Below are 18,665 nucleotides of genomic sequence, written 5' to 3'. Positions count from 1 at the left end.
AATCTTTCAACGGTTTAACTACTGCTAGACAGTCACTTAACTTGACACAGAGGCCTTTCATTATAAGAACTCTGATTGCTTTTCCAGTCTCTTGTCCTCTAATCCATTCCCTATGCTTTATCTAAATGAACTTATATACAGATCCCTAAAAGTTTGTACTTGCCCATCATATTATGAATTTTTATGTGCTTTTTTTTGGCCTGGATTATCTTTTTCTATATTGTCTTCCTGGTGAACTCTTATACATCTTTCAAGATTTTGTTAATGCTTCTTTGAAATTGTTCTTGACCACACTGTAAGCCACACCCTTCTCGGAGCTCTTGTGGTGCTTTGCACAAATCTGTATCATAGCACCTCTTACAGTGTCTTGGAAAGGATCTCACTCCTTAGTTTCCTTGAAGGAAATCTATATCCTACTTATCTGGGTATCTACAGTGCCTGACATAGTCCCTGGCACATAGCAACCTCTCAATGAGCATTTGCTGAATGAATCGTATGGTAGAAAAATCTCCAGTTTCTGAATTAGGATATCTAGACCCCTGCTGCTTATAATTATTTATATGACTTTGACAAAGTTCCTTTGGGGGTTTCAGTTTCTTTAATCTGTGAAATGAGGAAGTAGAGCTAGATTTTCTTTAAGAGCCTCTCTAGCTTTACACAGTTGACACTATCACCCATTACAGAATTTGAAACACATATTTTGTCCGATCACAGAATGTTTTATAGAAATTTAAGAGTATTGAAAAAGGGAGGGATTTCACATAAAAATCTGAATTTCCTTTATATTTTGAAAAAAGTAGATAATTTGACTATATTGGGTCAATTCCTTTAAAAGTCTGCAATGGCTCTGGCAGAATCACATTGCCCCTTGAAGATGGGTGTGTGCCTTCTGCTTGGCCAGCATGCCCCTTCCTTTCTGCTTCTTCTATTTCACTGAGGTGGATTGAGGGTTGTTACCTATCACTACAGTTGCCCTGTAGTCTTGTGTAGAAAAGATACTGAAAATATTTCCTTCATCCATTTTTCTGTCAAAAGTAAAAAAATGAAAAACAGACTGAGAAACCCTTGCTTTCTTAGCTTTGGCTGACATTACTCATTTAGGTACACATGTATGTACAATACAAAATATCCTAGAATTTGCTCAGGCAGTACTGACTGGTTCAAAACATTTGGGGTTTTGTTTTTTTACCTAAGTGCATCTGGATTTTTGATATAACGTGCCCTTATGATCCTTTTAGAAAATAGGTAAAGGCTAAGCCAATCTGTCTTTTAATTAACGTGGGGAGGTACTTCTTTTATTTGAAGCAATTGATGCTTTTCACCTAAAAATTACATTATGTTTTATTATTTATTATTAGAACCACTGGGCTTGTTTCAAACCCTGTGACACATTGGAAAACTTGTCTACTAAGCGAGCACCCGCGAGTGACCCTTCATTTATTCTTTCATTGTTCCTGCTAGGATTGCGTATTTGCGTTCTCATTTTTAAATGGAGCTGAGAATACAGTCTACTGCAGCGTTAATGTTAGGAAAATAGGCATGAGCTGATGGGGCGGGGTGAAGATCAGAGTCTGGGGAGGCTGGCTTCACCTGATAAAGACAACTGCCATTCACTCTCTCCTCTTTTTTTTTTTGCACGCCGGGCAAGGCGTTCACCATCCAAACGTCAGGCTTCAAAGAAAAGCTTCCTTGCAATTTTGCCGATATCCCCATTCCTTAGCTGGGAACCAGAGGGGGCGGGAGAGGGCTGCCGTCACTCAGACCCACAGACCAATGGGAGAGGAGCTAGCCCCGCCTTCTTCACTAGGCTGTGCTGCGGGCATGCGCACTGGGCGTCCCAGCGCCGCCGCCCATCAGCTGAGAATTGGCCCTAGGGGTTCTGGGGCCCGTGGGAGACAGTGACCGAAGGAGGCGGAGGAGGAAGCTGAGGAGGTCAAGGTAAGAGGAGCCAGGGGAGGGGGCGCTCCCAGCCCTGAGCCTCGGAGGCGCGATGCGATGGTGGCTGCTGCGCCTGGTTCGTGCGTGTTGTCAGGTGGCCGCCGCCCTGCGCTCTGCGGCAGGCGCTGGGAAGGCGAGGGGTCGGCGCTGCGGGGGGCTCCGGGGCCCCCGCCCGGCCTGGCGTGGCGGTGCGGTGCGTTCCGCATTCCTGGCGCGCGGCTGCGGTCGGGCGGCGCCCCGGGTCCTGTTCCCCAGGGTGCACCGGCCGGTGGGGCGCCCTAGGCTGGGCGGGCGCTGCAGCCGGTCCGGGCCCAGCTCTGGAATCCAGGTTCTGCCTGGGACAAGGCACGACCAGTTGACCTCTTCCTCTTTTTAACTCACGCTTTGAAAAACACACTTGAGACTTCTCTTCCCGAATAGAGAGGAACTGAAAGATACATGGCTGTGGTAAACGAACCGTATACATTTAAACAAATGTTTTACGTTTGCTTGGCTCTTATTTATAAATACATTAATTTTTCTTTACTTCACGTCATGACATTCTATCTGTAATTTTACAGTATATAATTTAAAACTTGCCCCAAAATCTGGAAGAAAAAGGAAGTAATGATCAAATGTGCGGTTTAGTAATGTTGGAGGCGGGGTGCCCTGAGTCTCACCTGGGCAGAGGCTGAGACCAGCCTTCTTAAACTGTGTCTTCTGCTTTGCAAGCCTCTTCGAGAAGTTGACCTCAGACTTGTGACTAGCTAAGAATTGTGCTCTAGTTTCAACCTTTCTATGCATGTGAAAATGATACCATATTAATTCGTTAACTTCTACATCATTCTTCAGGTATTTTATTTACGTTGCTCCTATTAAAATCAATTCTGATTTTGGTTATGATCCCAAACTTTAGCCGAGTGCTGGTGATCGCAAATTAAATTATAGAAGACATCCACACAAAGTCTGGGTAAAGATTGCTGTGATTCCATTTAATTTGAAATTTAGTGTGTAAAAGGCTGAAAGAAAATCTGTGGCATTGTGAACTAAAACCAAATAGTGTAAATAGTCCTTTAGCTGAGCTAAAGAAGACAGTTATAATTTGCATAGAGAATACTCATGTTGTAGACTGCCCACCCTCACACACAGTGACCATCTCCTGTGTACAGGGCACTAGGGATACCCCACGATGAGGTTGTCTCTCTTGTTTATGTTCCAGAAGTAGGGATCAATAATAAGAGCATACTAATTAAATCTATTATATTAGATCTATATATACTATGCAGATTTATGAAGTAGTAAGTTAGATTTACAGAGAATGGCAGGGTAGTGAATTCTCACTTCAAATTAAAGGGCACCAGAGGCTTCTCAAGCATGTGATGAGATCTTGCTGGGGAGAAGGAGCCAGTCACATGGAGGTCATGGGAAGAGCCTTCTAGAGATAGGAAATGGCACCCAGCAAAGGCCCAAGGCAGCAAGAAGCCTGGGACATTTAGGATCTGAAAGAGGGCACTGGAATTCAATGTTTTAGAGATGGTAATATTTATCCTTAAACTAGGTGTGTGTTCTTGGGAAGTAGGTACATTTATTCATTCGTTCTTCAAATATTTGTTAAGCACCTATGGTGTAGTCAGGTACTGAGAATAGGGCAGTCCACAAAATAAACAATTGACCCTTCTCCCCCAGTAACTTGACATATGGGGCACAGGATGGAGGGAAGCCCAGTTGTTTATGCTGATGCTTATAATTAAGAAAGTGAAAATGACCACTTCTTTGCCCATTTTTAGAGCATGAGATTTATGTTTTGTAGAAATCTTAAGGATTCCACAATACATCCAGTAGTAACAGAGGGTAGGGTTTGACTCTGAGTCCATTTTGAAATTTCCTTTGTTCATTCTTTTGTGTTCTTTACGAGCAATCTTGAGAAGGCTCTCAGTATGAGCATTGCACTTCTATCCCCCTTTCCCATCTTTCTCTTATAGTGTCTGTGTATCCTCATAGAAGGATGATCATTGAAATGTTGAGATGAGCACTGTGTAATAGAATGTTCTGTGATGATGGAAATGGTCTATATGTGAGCTGTCCAAGTTGCAGGCCACTAGCCACATACAAATTTTCAGTGTTTGAAAAATGTCTAGTGTGACTGTGGAATTGAATTTTTTAAATAAGTTTAATTTTAATTCTCATTTTTAAAAAAATAGTAGCTGCAATGTAATTTAAGTGATACATTTTGAGGTGATATCTATCAACTCATTTGTCATTTCTTTGTGTTAAGAACATTCAAAATATGCTATTTGAAAATAGCATTTTAGCTATTTGAAAATATACAATAAATTGTTGATAATTATAGTCACTCATGGCCAGTGGCTCATGCCTGTAATCCTGGCATTTGGGAGGCCAAGGCAGGGGGATCCCTTGAGGTTTGGAAATCAAAACCAGCCTATACAAGAATCTTTACTAAAAATAGAAAAATTAGCCCTGCATTGTGGCAGGCACTTATAGTCCATACTGCTTGTGAGGCCGAGGCAGAAGGATTGCTTGAGCCCCGGAGTTTGCTATGGGCTAGGCTGAGGCCACAGCACTAAAGCCTGGGCAACAGAGCAAGACTGTTTCAAAAAGAAGAAAAAAATTATTCACTTTTTAGTGCTGTAGAGCCCTGGCAATGTTTCTTCCTCTCTAGCTGTACCTTTGTGTCTACTAACCTTTACCTATCCCCCTTCCCAGTTCCCCTTCCTGGCCTTTAGTGACCGCCGTAACTTTAATTTTAATAGCCCGTTTAGTTTGTGACTACTTTATTAGACAGTGCTGGTCTAGATAGTGAGTTAATGTAATAATTTGTCTCAGTGAAGAAGCTAGGAATTCAGAATGGGCTTTCACAAGTATTCAATAAGAGCACTTTGGTGCAAAAAGCAGGCTGGCTACTTGAGACTGATGTGGAATGCAGACATCTGAATAACTTGACATTCGTTTAGCTCATATGCAAAGATCATAAGCTTTTAAGTCAATTTGTAGTTATCTATCTATGTATGTATTTGGGTGTATATATATTTTTACCATTTTTACCATTTTACCCTTTGGCCCGTATTTCTTGCATCGCATCATCAGAAGACCAAACCATTGTTGCCTTTTAGGTTTCCACTCACCAGCAGAATAACAGAGAAAAGGAGAAAGCTATTCAGGTGTGTTACCTTGACCATCTCATGTAGCTATCCCAAACCTGTTTCTTCATCTTAGCAGTGGGAATAGCAGAACTTGATATGAGGCCTGCAGAAAGGTGGTAAATTTGGTTTTTGTGATTGACTGAGTTCACTGGCCCATGATTTTGTTATACAAGAAAGAAGTGTGGTTTAGTGTTTAAAAAATGTAAGCTCTAAAATTTTAGTTCTTTTGCTAATCTTAAGCAAGTTACTTAGTCTCAGTATGCCTCAGTTGCTTCATGTAAAAAAAAAATCACAATAATAATGTTTATCTCATAGGCCTGTTGAAAAAATTAACTGAGAAAATAAATGTAAAAGTCCTAATTGCAATGCTTCAGAAATAGTAGGTCCTGGATAAGTCTTGTCCAGTGTTAATCTTGTTTTATTTTTCCATATCTTTCTTCTCCATCATTTACAAATGCAAATTGTTTTACATTGCAAGACTGCCCTGAGATGGTCACCTTTGTGCCCTTTCACTAAGGAACTTCTACAGTCCAAAGGTAGCAGCTCTTTGGGCTTTAGGCAAATGAAGCTCAATCATCTCACCAGCAACAATGTTCTCCAATTTAGTTGCTTGAGTAACAGGGTTGAGAAAAACTGTGTTTGTGACTAATTGGTACATTGTCTGGAGAGGAAAGAAGGTGATCTTAAAAGAAATCAGTAAGAAGACAGGCTAAACTGGAGTAAGTTTTGAGAATTAAGGAAAATGCTACAATACTGTGCTTAAATCATCAGGATTGGGATTTTACTCCCTCTGTCAGGGAGAGAGTAGGCCTCAGGTGATTTCGTGGTTATGTGGTTCTAAGAAACTGAGGTTGCCATAGTCTGGTGCTAGTCCTGATCGTGCAGATGCAAAAGCAGACTGTACCTTTCTTCTGTGTAGAGTGGGAAAGCACTTGGTCCCTGGATGTGCATTCTCTCTTTTTGATCCTGGCAGCAGGCCCACATGCTAAGTGTCTCACTCAAGGTAGAGATTTCTGATTGCCAGTTCTGCTGGCAGCTAACCAGGCAGTTGGTAAGTTCTCATAGGTTCAAAGACACTGGAGAGTTAAGAGAATGACTTGGAGAGAGGCAGTCTTCATGTGAGACTGATTCGTGCGTGGTAAAATGGAACCAGGAGGGTGGAGGAGACCCCCAGGGAGAGTACTTTAATAAGAAACGAACATTTTCTTATACAATATGTTTGTGTTAGCTGTAAGCCAGTTTTTCCAGAGCTCTAGTTGATAGAGGGAAAGAAGAAAGGAGGATGTCATTGAGCCAGAGAAGTCCTCTTTATCCATATAGTGGACTATTAGGAATATAGTACTGATATGTGCTACAACATAGGGGGGCCTTGCAAACATGCAAAGAGAAAGAAGCTGGTCACAAAGAACATGTATGACTCCATTCTTTTTTTTTTTTTTGTAGAGACAGAGTCTCACTTTTTCGCCCTCGGTAGAGTGCAGCGGAGTCGCTCCTGCAACCTCCAACTCCTGGGCTTAGGCAATTCTTCTGCCTCAGCCTCCCAAGTAGCTGGGACTACAGGCGCCCGCCACAACGCCCAGCTATTTTTTGTTGCAGTTTGGCCGGGGCTGGGTTTGAACCCGCCACCCTCGGTATATGGGGCCGGCGCCTTACTCACTGAGCCACAGGCGCCTCCCTATGACTCCATTCTTATGAAATGTCCAGAGTGGGCAAAACTACAAGGACATAATTAGCAGAGGTCTCTGGCTGGGGAGAAGTACAGAGTGACGGTTAACGGGTATGGATTTTTTTTTTAGAGTAATGGAAATGCTCTAAAACATTTAATGGTGTAGTGATGGAAATATGACTTGGAATATGCTTAAAAAACCAACAGTCTGGCACCGTGGCAGTGGTGGCATCACAAGCACCAACGGTGGGGATTCCAGCAGTGTCTGCCAGGCCCTCTGCATGATGTCCAAGGCCAAGGAGGCCCAGGAGCTGGCAGACAATACAGCTGTGGAGAACCATGTGCTGGGAATTGGAAGTAGTTCTATAGTTGTCCATGCTGTGCAGTGAGTAGCTGAAAGAGTGAATCAGGAGAGTCTGAGCTTCGTCTGTATTCCCACTTCATTCCAGCCCAGCAGGCAGCTTCTCCTGTAGTATGGCTAAGCAAATAGATGCTGATCTCAGTTTCAGCAAGGGTGGTGGAGGCTGTCTGACCCAGAAGAAGATCATGGCTGATTGTGCCAGTGGCTTCACAAAGGTTGCTGATTTCAGGAAAGGTCAAAGAACCTTGGGCATCAGTAGCACAAGGGAATTCCCATAGAGGTCATCTTAGTCATCTTGCCCATCGCCTGCATCCCAGTGAGCTGAGCTGTGAGCCAGAAGGTTGGGAATGTTGTTGAACTCCAAGTGGCTGTTAACAAAGCAGGTCCCATGGTGACAGATAATGGGAATTTTATCTTGGATTGGAAATTTGACCGGGTATACAAATGGAGTGAAGTGGGCACAGCTATGGGAATGATCCTAGTTGTGGTTGACACAGGTTTGTTCATTAACATGGCTAAGACAGTCTGCTTTGGATGGCTCAGTGAACATAAGGAAGAAGTCTTTCTGTTGACCCTGCGAAGAGTAGGGTGTGGTTGCCTTGAGTCTCCAGTCCACAGCCAGGTTGGCTGGACCTCTCTCCAGGAGCCTTTGCTTTAATGTAGCTATGCCAGGGTGAGGAGGTGGTGTTTAAATCTAGTCTTCTGAAGTATTGTTATTAAATGTCTTCTTAATAAGGAAATGTAAATATATACTTTTACTATTAAAGTATCCAGTTTTTTTATGGAGCAGAGTTTGATTTAATGTTTTATAAGAAATATTTACCAAAAATTGGGGGGAGGAGTGAGGGTACTGTCTTAAAACCTTTGACTTGAGCCTGTTGGTTAAGCATGTGGATTTTGGCTTTGCTAAGAAATAAAAATAAAAACTTTTCTTTAAGCTGGTAAAATGAAGGATCTACCTAGCTGTGATCTCCTGATGCCTATCTGGAAACTTTTTAAGCTGGTAAAATGCAGGGCCTAACCAGCTGTGATCTCCTGATGCCTATCTGGAAACTCTTGTATACTTGTCTGCCACGTTGCTGTCTTTAGTTAGTGTGACCACACACAATACCTAGTTATATCTTAAGAGCAGGTTTCCAGAAATTTGTGCAGTAGAGAATTGTGGTGCAGAGCGACTTGGAATATAAGCTGTCTGGGAGTAGATGTGATTGTACTTTTGCTAAGATCAGAAGTCTTCTCCAGATTCTTGCTGTTGGAAACAATTGGCCAGAAATGCTTGCCAATACTGCCAAAGCACCTATGAGACATGTGAAATATTTCTTTAATAATTTTGCTGTTAATATTTTTTGCTGTTTGTTGATTACTACTTGCATGGTTTAGCATTAGAAGTTGTTGCCTGGTTATACTGTTTGCAGATTGAAATAAAACAGTGTGGTCCCCCCAAAAATGAGATTGCATACTTTAAATAGGTGAATTATAGGTTCTGTGAGTTATATCTCAATAATGCCTGTATTTTTTTTTTTTAAATGCAGATTTTAGAGATCCAATTGCTGGTTTGTAGAATGCTTAGTAAGTGTTGTTCTTACTGAACCCCCAGGTCTGGTCTTGTGTCTGGGTCCAAGTCCAAGGCTACCCTGAGGAAAGTTTATTTCTGTGGCCCCACTGCAATGGTCCAACTGTCTGACTTGGAGGTTTGAATTTACCCTTTTATGAAATTGATTTTGGGTATATCTCTAGGGTTTGGTGTGACTTACAGGGCCCAGAGTAAATAAACTGGACATGGACAATAATGAAGATTGGAGAACATCTTAAAGCTGTCACGACTTTTAGGGTGGCTAGGCACATTCCACGATGCCCTGGAGTTTCGGGCATAGAACCTGCACTGTTCTACTGGTGGCAGTATTTCAGCTATTGTTCTTCCTGCAACACTGTCCCTTGGAACAAAACACATATTTCATTGTAGCCCCTTCTTCCTTACTAGAAATCTCTGGTAAGCGTTTCTTCTTGCAACATACTCAAACTAAATGGAGCATGGAGGGCACCCTCTCTTCATACCTCATTAGCTATGTGCGGTCGCAAGCCTGGGTTGCCTGGGAATCAGAACTCAGGGGTTGAATCCCACCTCCACTGCCCAGTTGCTTGCTTAGTCTTTATAAGCCACTGTTTGCTCATCATTAAAACAGGAATAATGCTGCCTACTTTAAGAGGGAGGATGTGAGAATTAAATTAGTCTATGTGTGGTGCTTTTCATTTCACAGATGTATGATGAATGTCAGGTCATTACTCTTCTCTTTTGTGTTGTCTCCCACTTGTCCCAGCCGTGAATCATCTGATCCAGAGTCGGCCAGGAGCCTCCTCAACCGCACTTTGTGTGTCCTTACGACACGTTTGGGGTCCATCCACCCCAGTCTTTGGGTCTTTGCCCTTGTTCTCCATGCCTGTTAGACCCAAGTGTGCAGATCTCACATTTCTGTTTCCATAAATTCTTTCCAGACGAGAGCAATAGTTTCCTTTTCTTTTGTAGTTCCTCTCACTTTTGTGTAGCACGTGACCTTTTATTTTATTGATTTGAATTTTTTTTATTGATTTCTGTTATTAACTTTATCCCTTCTCTGACATGACAAACTTGATTTTATTAGATACCTTATCTTTGTTTTTTGTTTTGTTTCCTTCGTTTGCTTATTTTAATGTTGGGCATGTAGCAGGCTCTTAGTGGTGAGTTGGCTTACAAATTGACCCCCAACAACGCTGCAGTAATCCAGTGCACATTCTGTGAAAGCTGGGGTAAGAGTAGTTGAAATTCTTTGCTCTGCACAGTTCCATGTACAGGGACATTCCTTTCAACCTTCTTTCCGAACATTGAGTGCTGTGGTGAGGATTGAAGATGGAAGGAGCATCATAGTCCTACCTCCTTCCTGTGGCATATCCGCATCTCCCTTCTGTCCTGAGGTGCTGGCTGCTGGAAGAGCGGAGTCCTTTGTTCTCCTTTATGTCAGGGATGTCTGATGAGAATTTTTTAGACATTTTTTCTCTTCTCAATAGTTGGCTTTGCTATTTCAAATCTAACCTTTCCCGTTAAAATTAGAGATCTGTTAGTCATATGTTCCTGAGCTCTTCTGTGTGTGTTAACTTAGAGATAATCGAATTTCTAGGGATAGCCTGATGTCTGTGTTCCATTTAATATTTAAATGCTTGTTCTATGCTAAGAGTTATTTTAAATGTTGCAAAAAGATAAATAGCACGTGGGCCCTGACTTATAGTTATCTGCAGTTTAGTTAAGGAAAAAAATGTGTATATTTAAAGTTATATACAGAAGAGAGACTTAAAAATTCTTCCTGAGAGAGATCAAAGAAGTTTTCAAAGGGAATATCTGATTTGAACCTCACTTCATGGTTTAACATGTTTAACATGACTCTGTCCTGTAAAGTCTTTCTTTTTTTTTTTTTTTTAACAGATGTGAGAGTTTTGCTATCTGATGTGCCACTTTGCCAGATGTCAACCCTGTTGGGTTACTCAAGTTTGTCCTCGTAACCTTCCAGATTGATAATTTGGAAAACGTAAGCCAGTGACTTGAAAAACATAAGTCTGTGATTTTTCTTTCCTATGATTTAGGTGACTGCTTAGAGAACTACACAGTCCACCCGCATCTGTTGAAATTGGTGAATAGACCAGCCATGTCTTACACTCCAGGAATCGGTGGCGATCCTGCCCAGCTGGCCCAGCATATCTCTTCCAACATCCAAAAGATCACCCAGTGTTGTGAGTTGGGTTTAAATTGACTTCACTGTTTGTTTCAGTTGTTGTCTGGACTAATGGAGGTTCATAAAAGGACAACTCTAGAGAATGAGAGGGCCAGGAACACTCCTTTAAGAACAGATTATTTTGAAGTGACAACTCTGTAGAGTAAATGTCAGAGAATATTGAAAGGGGTAATATTTCCTGAATTTTTTTGTAAAGACCCAGAGGTAGGCATGGAATACATTATTTCATTAATGTAATCAAGATTTAAAAGGATAATAGATAACTCGGATTTGCTTTAAAATGATCTGGTTCTAATGAGATGGTGAGTCTTGCTGATTCCGTCTCATAGGTTTGGAACTGAAGAGCACTACCAAGAGCTTCAGCAACAGGTGCTCACCAAAAGTAAAATCAGATCAGATAGTGGTTGGGTTGAGTTTTTAAAGGGCAGATGGGATGATACATTATTAAGGAGTGGGGAAGAACTAAGGAGGTGATATTTTAATCTGTTGAGGCAGATATTAGAGACAGTTACAACCTACATTCTCCACAAATTATCCTTTGCTACACTTGTCAGGGACAGAATACCAGTATACTGATCTAATGTGACACTTCATTAGGAAGTATTCCTTCTCAAAATATGTATAAAAATCTAAAAAATCATGATAGCTGATTTAAGCTTATAGATATTTTTTACTTTGTTTTTTTCTCTGAATCACAGCAATCACATACCCTGGATTATTCTAGTCATCTTGCTGTCAGCATAAGGCTCTCTGGGCATTACTTGAATTGTTTGAGGGAAAATTAATGAGGCTTACTGTTCAGGCTGCTTCCTTAAGACTGCTCTCTTTACCAGAATGTTTACACACTGCTAGAATACAGTGTTTTCAAATGACTGTTTTCTTTTTTCTTAACCTAATCATTAACTCCCTGACAGTTTTTACTCTACCTGAATGATTTAAATGAGATGCCAGTGTATTTCAAAAGAAAAGGGAATAAAATTAGGTTATAGATGGTTCTAAAAAGATGCTGCTGTGCACAATAGTATAAAATAACCTTATTCTGACTTGGAGTAATTCCTGGGTATTTTGGCTGTTCTTAGCAGAACAAGGAATGGTGTCAATGTGTGTTGTTATTCCCAGCAGGGAGGACTGTTCCAGTTTGTGCCAGGTTGGTAGCACGGGCTCTGCCTTGCTCATCTGGGTTCAGATATTCTCTGATGTACCCACAGAAGAGCCTCTCCTCTTCATGGCTCCTTTACTGCTGGCTAGAAATATTGCTGATCTGCCTCAGGGATTCTGGCTACCTGTGTGAAAATTAAGGCAGCTTATAGTTTTAATCTACATGTGTGGAAAATCAGGACCTTTATGCAAGAGAGGAGGCCAAGAGGCCTTCCTCCCAGGGATAGGGCAGCCATCCTGTGCTGAGAAAGCTAAATGGTATGTAATTCTCAGAAGAGCATGAGGAATGACAGGACTATACCAAGATTAAAGAAGTAGTAAGTATTAGATGGTATGAAAGATACGTGGGTTGAAGATTGTAGGTGACCTTGAACTGGAGGACATAAGGGTTAACTAAAATCAGGCCATGTTCCCTAGGAAAGAGATCAGCTGATCCAGTGGATGAGTAGTGATAAATTGGACCACAGTCGAATAATCATGGGATGGCAAGATGCGGAAGCAACCCACATGCCCATCAACCCATGAATGGATTAACAAGCTGTGGTATATGTATACCATGGAGTACTCTTCAGCCGTAAGAGAAGATGGAGACTTTACATCTTTTGTGTTTACCTGGATAGAGTTGAAAACATTCTTAGTAAAGTATCTCAAAAAAACTATCCAGTATACTCAATACTAATATGAAACCAATATGTAAACAACTGCATGCCCACAGGAAAGAAAAAGTACAAATAAGGTCTAGCAGGAGGGTTGGGGAGAGGAGGGAGAAGGCAGGAGGGAGGATTGGTGGGATCTCACCTAATGTGCACAATGTGAGGGTGTTCAGCATGACCCCTAGGTGAAGGGATCGACTACAACTTGAACTTTACCTTACAAATAAAAACAGTGTAACCTAAATATTGGTACCTTCATATTGATCTGGAATTTAAAGAAATGATAATCATGGCATGGTTGATAGCAAGGTATAGGACTATATTCAGGGCAATCTTGGAGTGTGTGGGAGAATAGTGATGAGACCCCCAGCTGTCCCACGTGAAGAGTTGTTAAGGAGACTAGGACTGTTAAGCTGAGAGAAGGGACAGTCGCCATCTCCAGGTATTTGAATCCCTGTCACGTATGAGACAGAAGGCTTGTGTTCTGCGTGAACATAGGGGCCTGCTCAAATGTGCAGAAGCTGCAGGTGGTCAGACTGCAACTTGAGAAGGAAGAACAGCCTTTGGATAATCCAAGTTGTTAAGAGAGATTTGCCTCCCTCAGGAGGAATGAGATCTCTGTTATTAATTGACCAGAGAGGATAGTTATTTACTTCTCAGATCTGTTATTAAGAGTTTTAAACACTGGAATAATGGTTTAGACTGAGTTATACTTTTGTGATTCTGTGTTGGTTCATTCAATAAAAAATTTATTAAGCACATACTACTTGCTAGATACTATTCCAGACCATGAGAATCTAGCAGTGAACAAACTCTGTAAGGTCTGCTCTCGTGTACTTTACAGAGTAGTGTGGAGAAATGGGTAGTTAAAAAAAAGAAAAATTGATGAGCGACATAATGTCCTATGAAGAAAACACAGTGAGAGCGACATGAAAGCAAGGTAACTGGGGACAGCTGCCTTTGTCTAGAACAGTGGTTCTCAACCTTCCTAATGCTGCGGCCCTTTAATACAGTTCCTGTGGGTTGCGACCTGCAGGTAGAAAATGATCGTTGAATAAGGAGGAGGAAGTGGGGAGAAGATCCAGGGAAAGAGCATTTCAGATGGAGGGGTAGCTTAGTGTTGAAATTCCGAAAGCAGTCCAGAACTTGAGGTTCAGAAAATGCCAGTGTGTCTGAAGCACAGCACCTGCGACAAGAGTGGCAGGAGAGGAAATCAGAGGAGGCTGGTGGGTTACCTGGGGCCTGAAGGCTGCGCGGAGTTTAGATTTCATGCTGAGAGGCAGCACACTCTGTGGTGTGGCCTCTGTGGTGGATGAAAGGTAACCCCCCCAGGAGTTCCATTCCCTACCACTCTCACCCTCGAGATGTTGCTTTTGCAGTTACATTCTCACTAGACTCTCCCTTTTGTGGTGGAAAGTGCAACCCTTTCTTTGGCCCTCTTCCTCCTTCCACAGCAGAGTCTGCTGGTTGCTCACTAACTACTGATTCTCTTTCTCTGCATTCTCAGATGGCTTAACTGTATTGAGTACACTGAAGTTCTGCGTTTAACCAGGGAAGGGACGCAATCAGAGCTGCACTTTGAAAAGGTTACTTTGGCTACTGCTTAGAAAGTAGATGTTGGGGGACCCTCAGGGGGATATACTGAAAATCACAAAGGTCTGGGGAGAGAGATGCTGGCTGGTACCTGAGCGATAGACTGGGGATGGAGAGAAGTGATGGTGTATTTTGGAGGTGGAGCCAGCTGGACCTGATGAATGTGTGAGGGGGTGGGAGGAAGAGAGAGGAGTTGAAGATACCTCTGCAGTTTCTGCGTTAAGCAACTGAGCAAGTGGTGTGGCAGGTGTGTACGGAGATGGAGAGGACTACAGTTCAGGACAAGTGGGGGACAGTTTTGTTTCCAAGTACATTGTCAGAAGTCTTTTAGACATCAAAGTGAAGATGCCGTACATCTAGTTTAGATATATGAACTTGGAGCTTAGGCTGTCATTACGGTATGAGTGGTATTTAAAACCATGGGTATAAAATACCACAGATGAGTGAGTGGAGTTAAGAGTATTTTAACAAAGAGAGACCTCATCTCTTCTAAAAATAGTTAAAGTATATCAAAGTCACAAAGGCAGCATGAAGAATCTGAGGAGTGACCAGTGAAGTAAAAAAATCAAGATGTGGTAGATTTCTGGAAATCAGAGTGTTTTAAGAATGAAGGAGGCATTATCTGTGTCTAATACTGCTGAGAGACTAACGTTAAAAAAGCAGAGGACTGGATTTGTTAAACTGATGACTTTGAAAAGCCTGAGCTCATCGTCATATTCCAAGTGTGAATGGAGGAAGGGAGGGAGACCAAGCTACGCCTCACCTTTTAAAGAAACTGCAGACTCCTGCCCAGTTCTGTTACGTTACTGACCATGTACAGGGCCGCACTTAGCTGCCAGGGAGGCCGAAAATGTCTTTGAGCCGGATCTCAGTGTGCTCAACTAAAGTTAAACCATTTAAGAAGGAAGAGAAAGAGAATCAATGGTTAGTGAGCAACCAGCAGACTCTGCTGTGGAAGGAGGAAGAGGGCCAGTGAAAGGGTTGCACTTTCCACCACAAAAGGGAGAGTCCAGTGAGAATAAAGCTGCAAAAGTAACATCTTAGAGGGTGGGGGTGGGGAATGAACCCCTAGGGGGTGGTCTACCTTTCATCCACCTTAGAGAGGCCACACCACAGAGTGTGTGACAGATGGAAGCTGATGGGCAAAGACGGGCGAGTTCCTGGCTGTGTGGGTCTGGTTTTCACTGAAACATGAGGCCGAGTCATCAGATAGAGAATGGGAGGGGAAAGCTGTGGTAAATTGATGGAAAGAAGAGAAAGTTTGCTACTTAAGTTTTTACAAATGAGGTTCCTCCCAGGGAAATAGAGAAGGGGGTTTGGCAGGTTGAGTACACATTTGAGATCTGGGGTTGTAAATTTGGTAAAAGCAGTCCTTTGGTGAAAGAGATTCTGTGTCTAAATGAAGAGGAGTTTAGATTTAGATAGAATAAGTTACTGTTAAGAATGTGACCTACCATCCAGTATGCATTACTGACGAGAGCTATGCAAAAATCACATGAAAGGCGGGTGTGAAATTTCAGTTCACTTTTTCCCCCATCTGGTAATGCTAATAATACTGGATGTGATTGAATAAAATGGTACTTTGCACCACACTTAGCTTCTTCTCTTCATATTACAATTTGCACTTTTTGAAACTGTGTCAGTACAAATTATCTGATTTTACAAAGGGACTGTAAAGAGATTTCTTACTTCTTCCTGTAAGTAAGGTAATAGACATCAGCTCAACTGAAGCTAAAGTCTTACTGAGTATTGCAATGGGAAAGTTTATTTTCACATTAGTTTTGATCAGGTAAATGAAAATGTATAAAATATTGTGGTTTAATTTATACCAAAAGAAAAATACCAGTCAAAAATCTCTTTGATTCTTAGGCCAGGCACAGGGGCTCATGCCTGTAATCCTGGTACTCTGAGAAGCTGAGGTGGGAGGATCTCTTGAGCTCAGGAGTTAAGATCAGCCTGAACAAGAGTGAGACCCCATCTCTAAAAATAGAAAAAGTAGCAGGGTGTTTTGGCAATCCCAGTTGCTCCGGAGGCTGAGGGAGGAGGATCTCTTGAGCCCAAGAATTCGAGGTTGCTGTGAGCTAGGATGACATCACTACACTCTACCCTGAGCCCCAAGAACAACAAACAATAAGATTGGAATTTGTTTTCTTTCATTAGTATTATGTTCTGTTTTGCAAAGAGTAGGAGAGATGAAATTAAATGTTTTTAAACTTAAATGTGTTTTTTCTTAAACTGCTTTTTATTAAGATAATCTGTACTTTTGTGAATTTGCTTCACTAATAAAGCATTTAAGCCATAACATAATTTATATTAAACATAGAATGTATAAATATACTTACATGTAAAGTATATTAGATATATAATTCTACTAAAATAATACTTTTTTAAGAATAATTTAAATAGGTATTACACATTAGAACTTTATTACAGATTTCTTGTAGAGAATTTTAAATGATTAAGAAGGTATTTTTTTCCTGCGCAATAAAGTGTGCTGGTAATGCCAGCAGAGTTGGGAAGGCATTTGTGCAGCCCACACTCCCTGCTTTGCCGGTGGCGCAGATAGTGTTCTCTGCTGCCTGCCGAGCATGACATCTAGTTTTTTTCTACCCAGTGCTCCATGCAACCAACCATTCCCTGTAGGCTGGAATTAGCATGCAGAGAAAGCCATTTGGTAGTCCATGCATCTAAGAAATGCTTAGATTTAATTCTCAAATTTTGAATTGAGATGTTCAAAAGAAACATTCTCCTTAGTAACATCTGGAGATGCCGTATGTTTATACCCGTTTACCTTCTGTCATCTCTCTGTGTTTTCTTTGAGACAAACTCCTGTGATACATAGTGTGAGAACCAATCAGCCTTCATGGGTTGAAATGACTGAGCCTGTTTTATAGGTTAAGCCAGAGCAGGATCTTTTCACAGGGGCCATTCATCCTTGACCAAACACACACAATATAGAAAAAAAGTCTTCAGAACATACTATCTGTTTTTAAAAGAAGCTTAATAAATACAGTATATTGAAATTAATTATGCAGGTAAAGATGGGATTTTTAGGTCCAACTCTTTAAAAATAGAAGTAAAACATATATATCGAGTAGTACACAAATTATTAGAGCTCAATGAATTATCTCTCACAATACCACAGATGTCAAGGAAGAGAAATTGTCCGTCCTCTGAAGCCCTTCTTGTCCTTGGGCCCCCATCATGCTCTTTAAAGATAACCAGTATCCTGACTTTAAAATAACGGGTCAGTTTTTTTAAACTTTATCTAATAGGAACAAGGATCATGTTTTATTTTGTGTTGGCTTCTTTCTCTTGTCTGTGGGGCTCATCCATGTAGCCACTGGTCATTGGTTTTCATTGCTGTACAGTATTCAGTATTTAAGTATGCCACGGCTTTATTTGTTATTTCTACCATGGATATTTGCAGAGTTATGTTTTTGTTTTTGCTGTTATAGACAGTGCTCATCTGAACATTCTGTATGTTTTTTTGTTGCACGTATACACCTAGGAATTGAGTTGCTGGCTTATGGGATATATGTACGTTGAGCTTTCATAGATAAAGCTAAACAATTTCTAAACTGATTATACCAGGTTGTACTCTTACCAGCCAGGGTATCCGAATTCATATTGCACAAAATCCTTACCAACATTTGGCATTTACAGCTTTTAAAATTTGCCCATTTTAGCAACAGTGTTTCTCATTGTGATTTAATTTGCAATTCTCTGATTAGAATCAGATTTTTGAGAATGTAGCAGAGTTAGGAATATTAGTGAAACTGTAGGAAGACTTTCTAGCCAGGCAGCTGTATGTGTGCATACATGTCTGTTTCCTGAAATCACATCCAAGTGGTAATGTGACCTGAGGAAGCTGTCCAACTTTCCAGGACACGGTTTTCTTACATATATTTTTGTGGGCTATGTTATGGTCTCTTCCACCTTTAACAGGCTATAATTCTAATTTTAACCAAAGTTTTAAAAAGTCTTGAAAGCTCTTCTAACATATGCAGGATTATTCTTTTTGCTATTGAGACGTAAATTGTCATATCTGTATCCATAATGCATGTTCACAAAATTCCATAATAGAAGCGGCCATTCACAGGCCCAGCTAGAGTTCCACCAAGACCGACTTATTATTCCTAAGTGTTAGGAGATGGGAGAATTTCAGCACAGAGGTTTCTGGTGTGAATCCTGTCCAAATTAGTGAAATTATGTATTGAAGGAAATTGAAAATTAGAAATCAGAATAGCTGACTATGAAACATAGTCCTTGGGACATGTGTAAAATATTCCTGTATGTAAAATAGGATAGTAAGTTTTACCACTAGTGCTACTGAGAACTCTAGTATTCGGATAAGTACTTTTTAAAAGAATAATCTGGCTCGGCGCCTATAGC

General features: G+C 41.2%; 1 protein-coding gene and 1 pseudogene across 1 annotated transcript in view; both read left to right on the top strand.

The window, feature by feature from the left end:
* The first annotated feature begins 1,795 nt into the window (after positions 1-1,795).
* The window catches only part of STX7 (syntaxin 7), a 50,782-nt gene continuing 33,912 nt past the window's right edge, over positions 1,796-18,665 (top strand). Inside the window, exons 1-2 of the mRNA XM_003781676.3 lie at positions 1,796-1,938; positions 10,718-10,864. Coding sequence (XP_003781724.1) covers positions 10,780-10,864 — 85 coding nt within the window. The 5' untranslated portion in view covers positions 1,796-1,938; positions 10,718-10,779. The remainder of the gene's footprint in view (positions 1,939-10,717; positions 10,865-18,665) is intronic.
* LOC111725498 lies at positions 7,011-7,677 on the top strand (annotated as a pseudogene).

The sequence above is a fragment of the Otolemur garnettii genome, unplaced genomic scaffold (genome assembly GCF_000181295.1).
Source record: "Otolemur garnettii isolate 467f Iridium unplaced genomic scaffold, OtoGar3 scaffold00002, whole genome shotgun sequence".
NCBI classification, from domain to species: Eukaryota; Metazoa; Chordata; class Mammalia; order Primates; family Galagidae; genus Otolemur; species Otolemur garnettii.
This window is presented reverse-complemented; position numbering and strand designations above follow the sequence as displayed.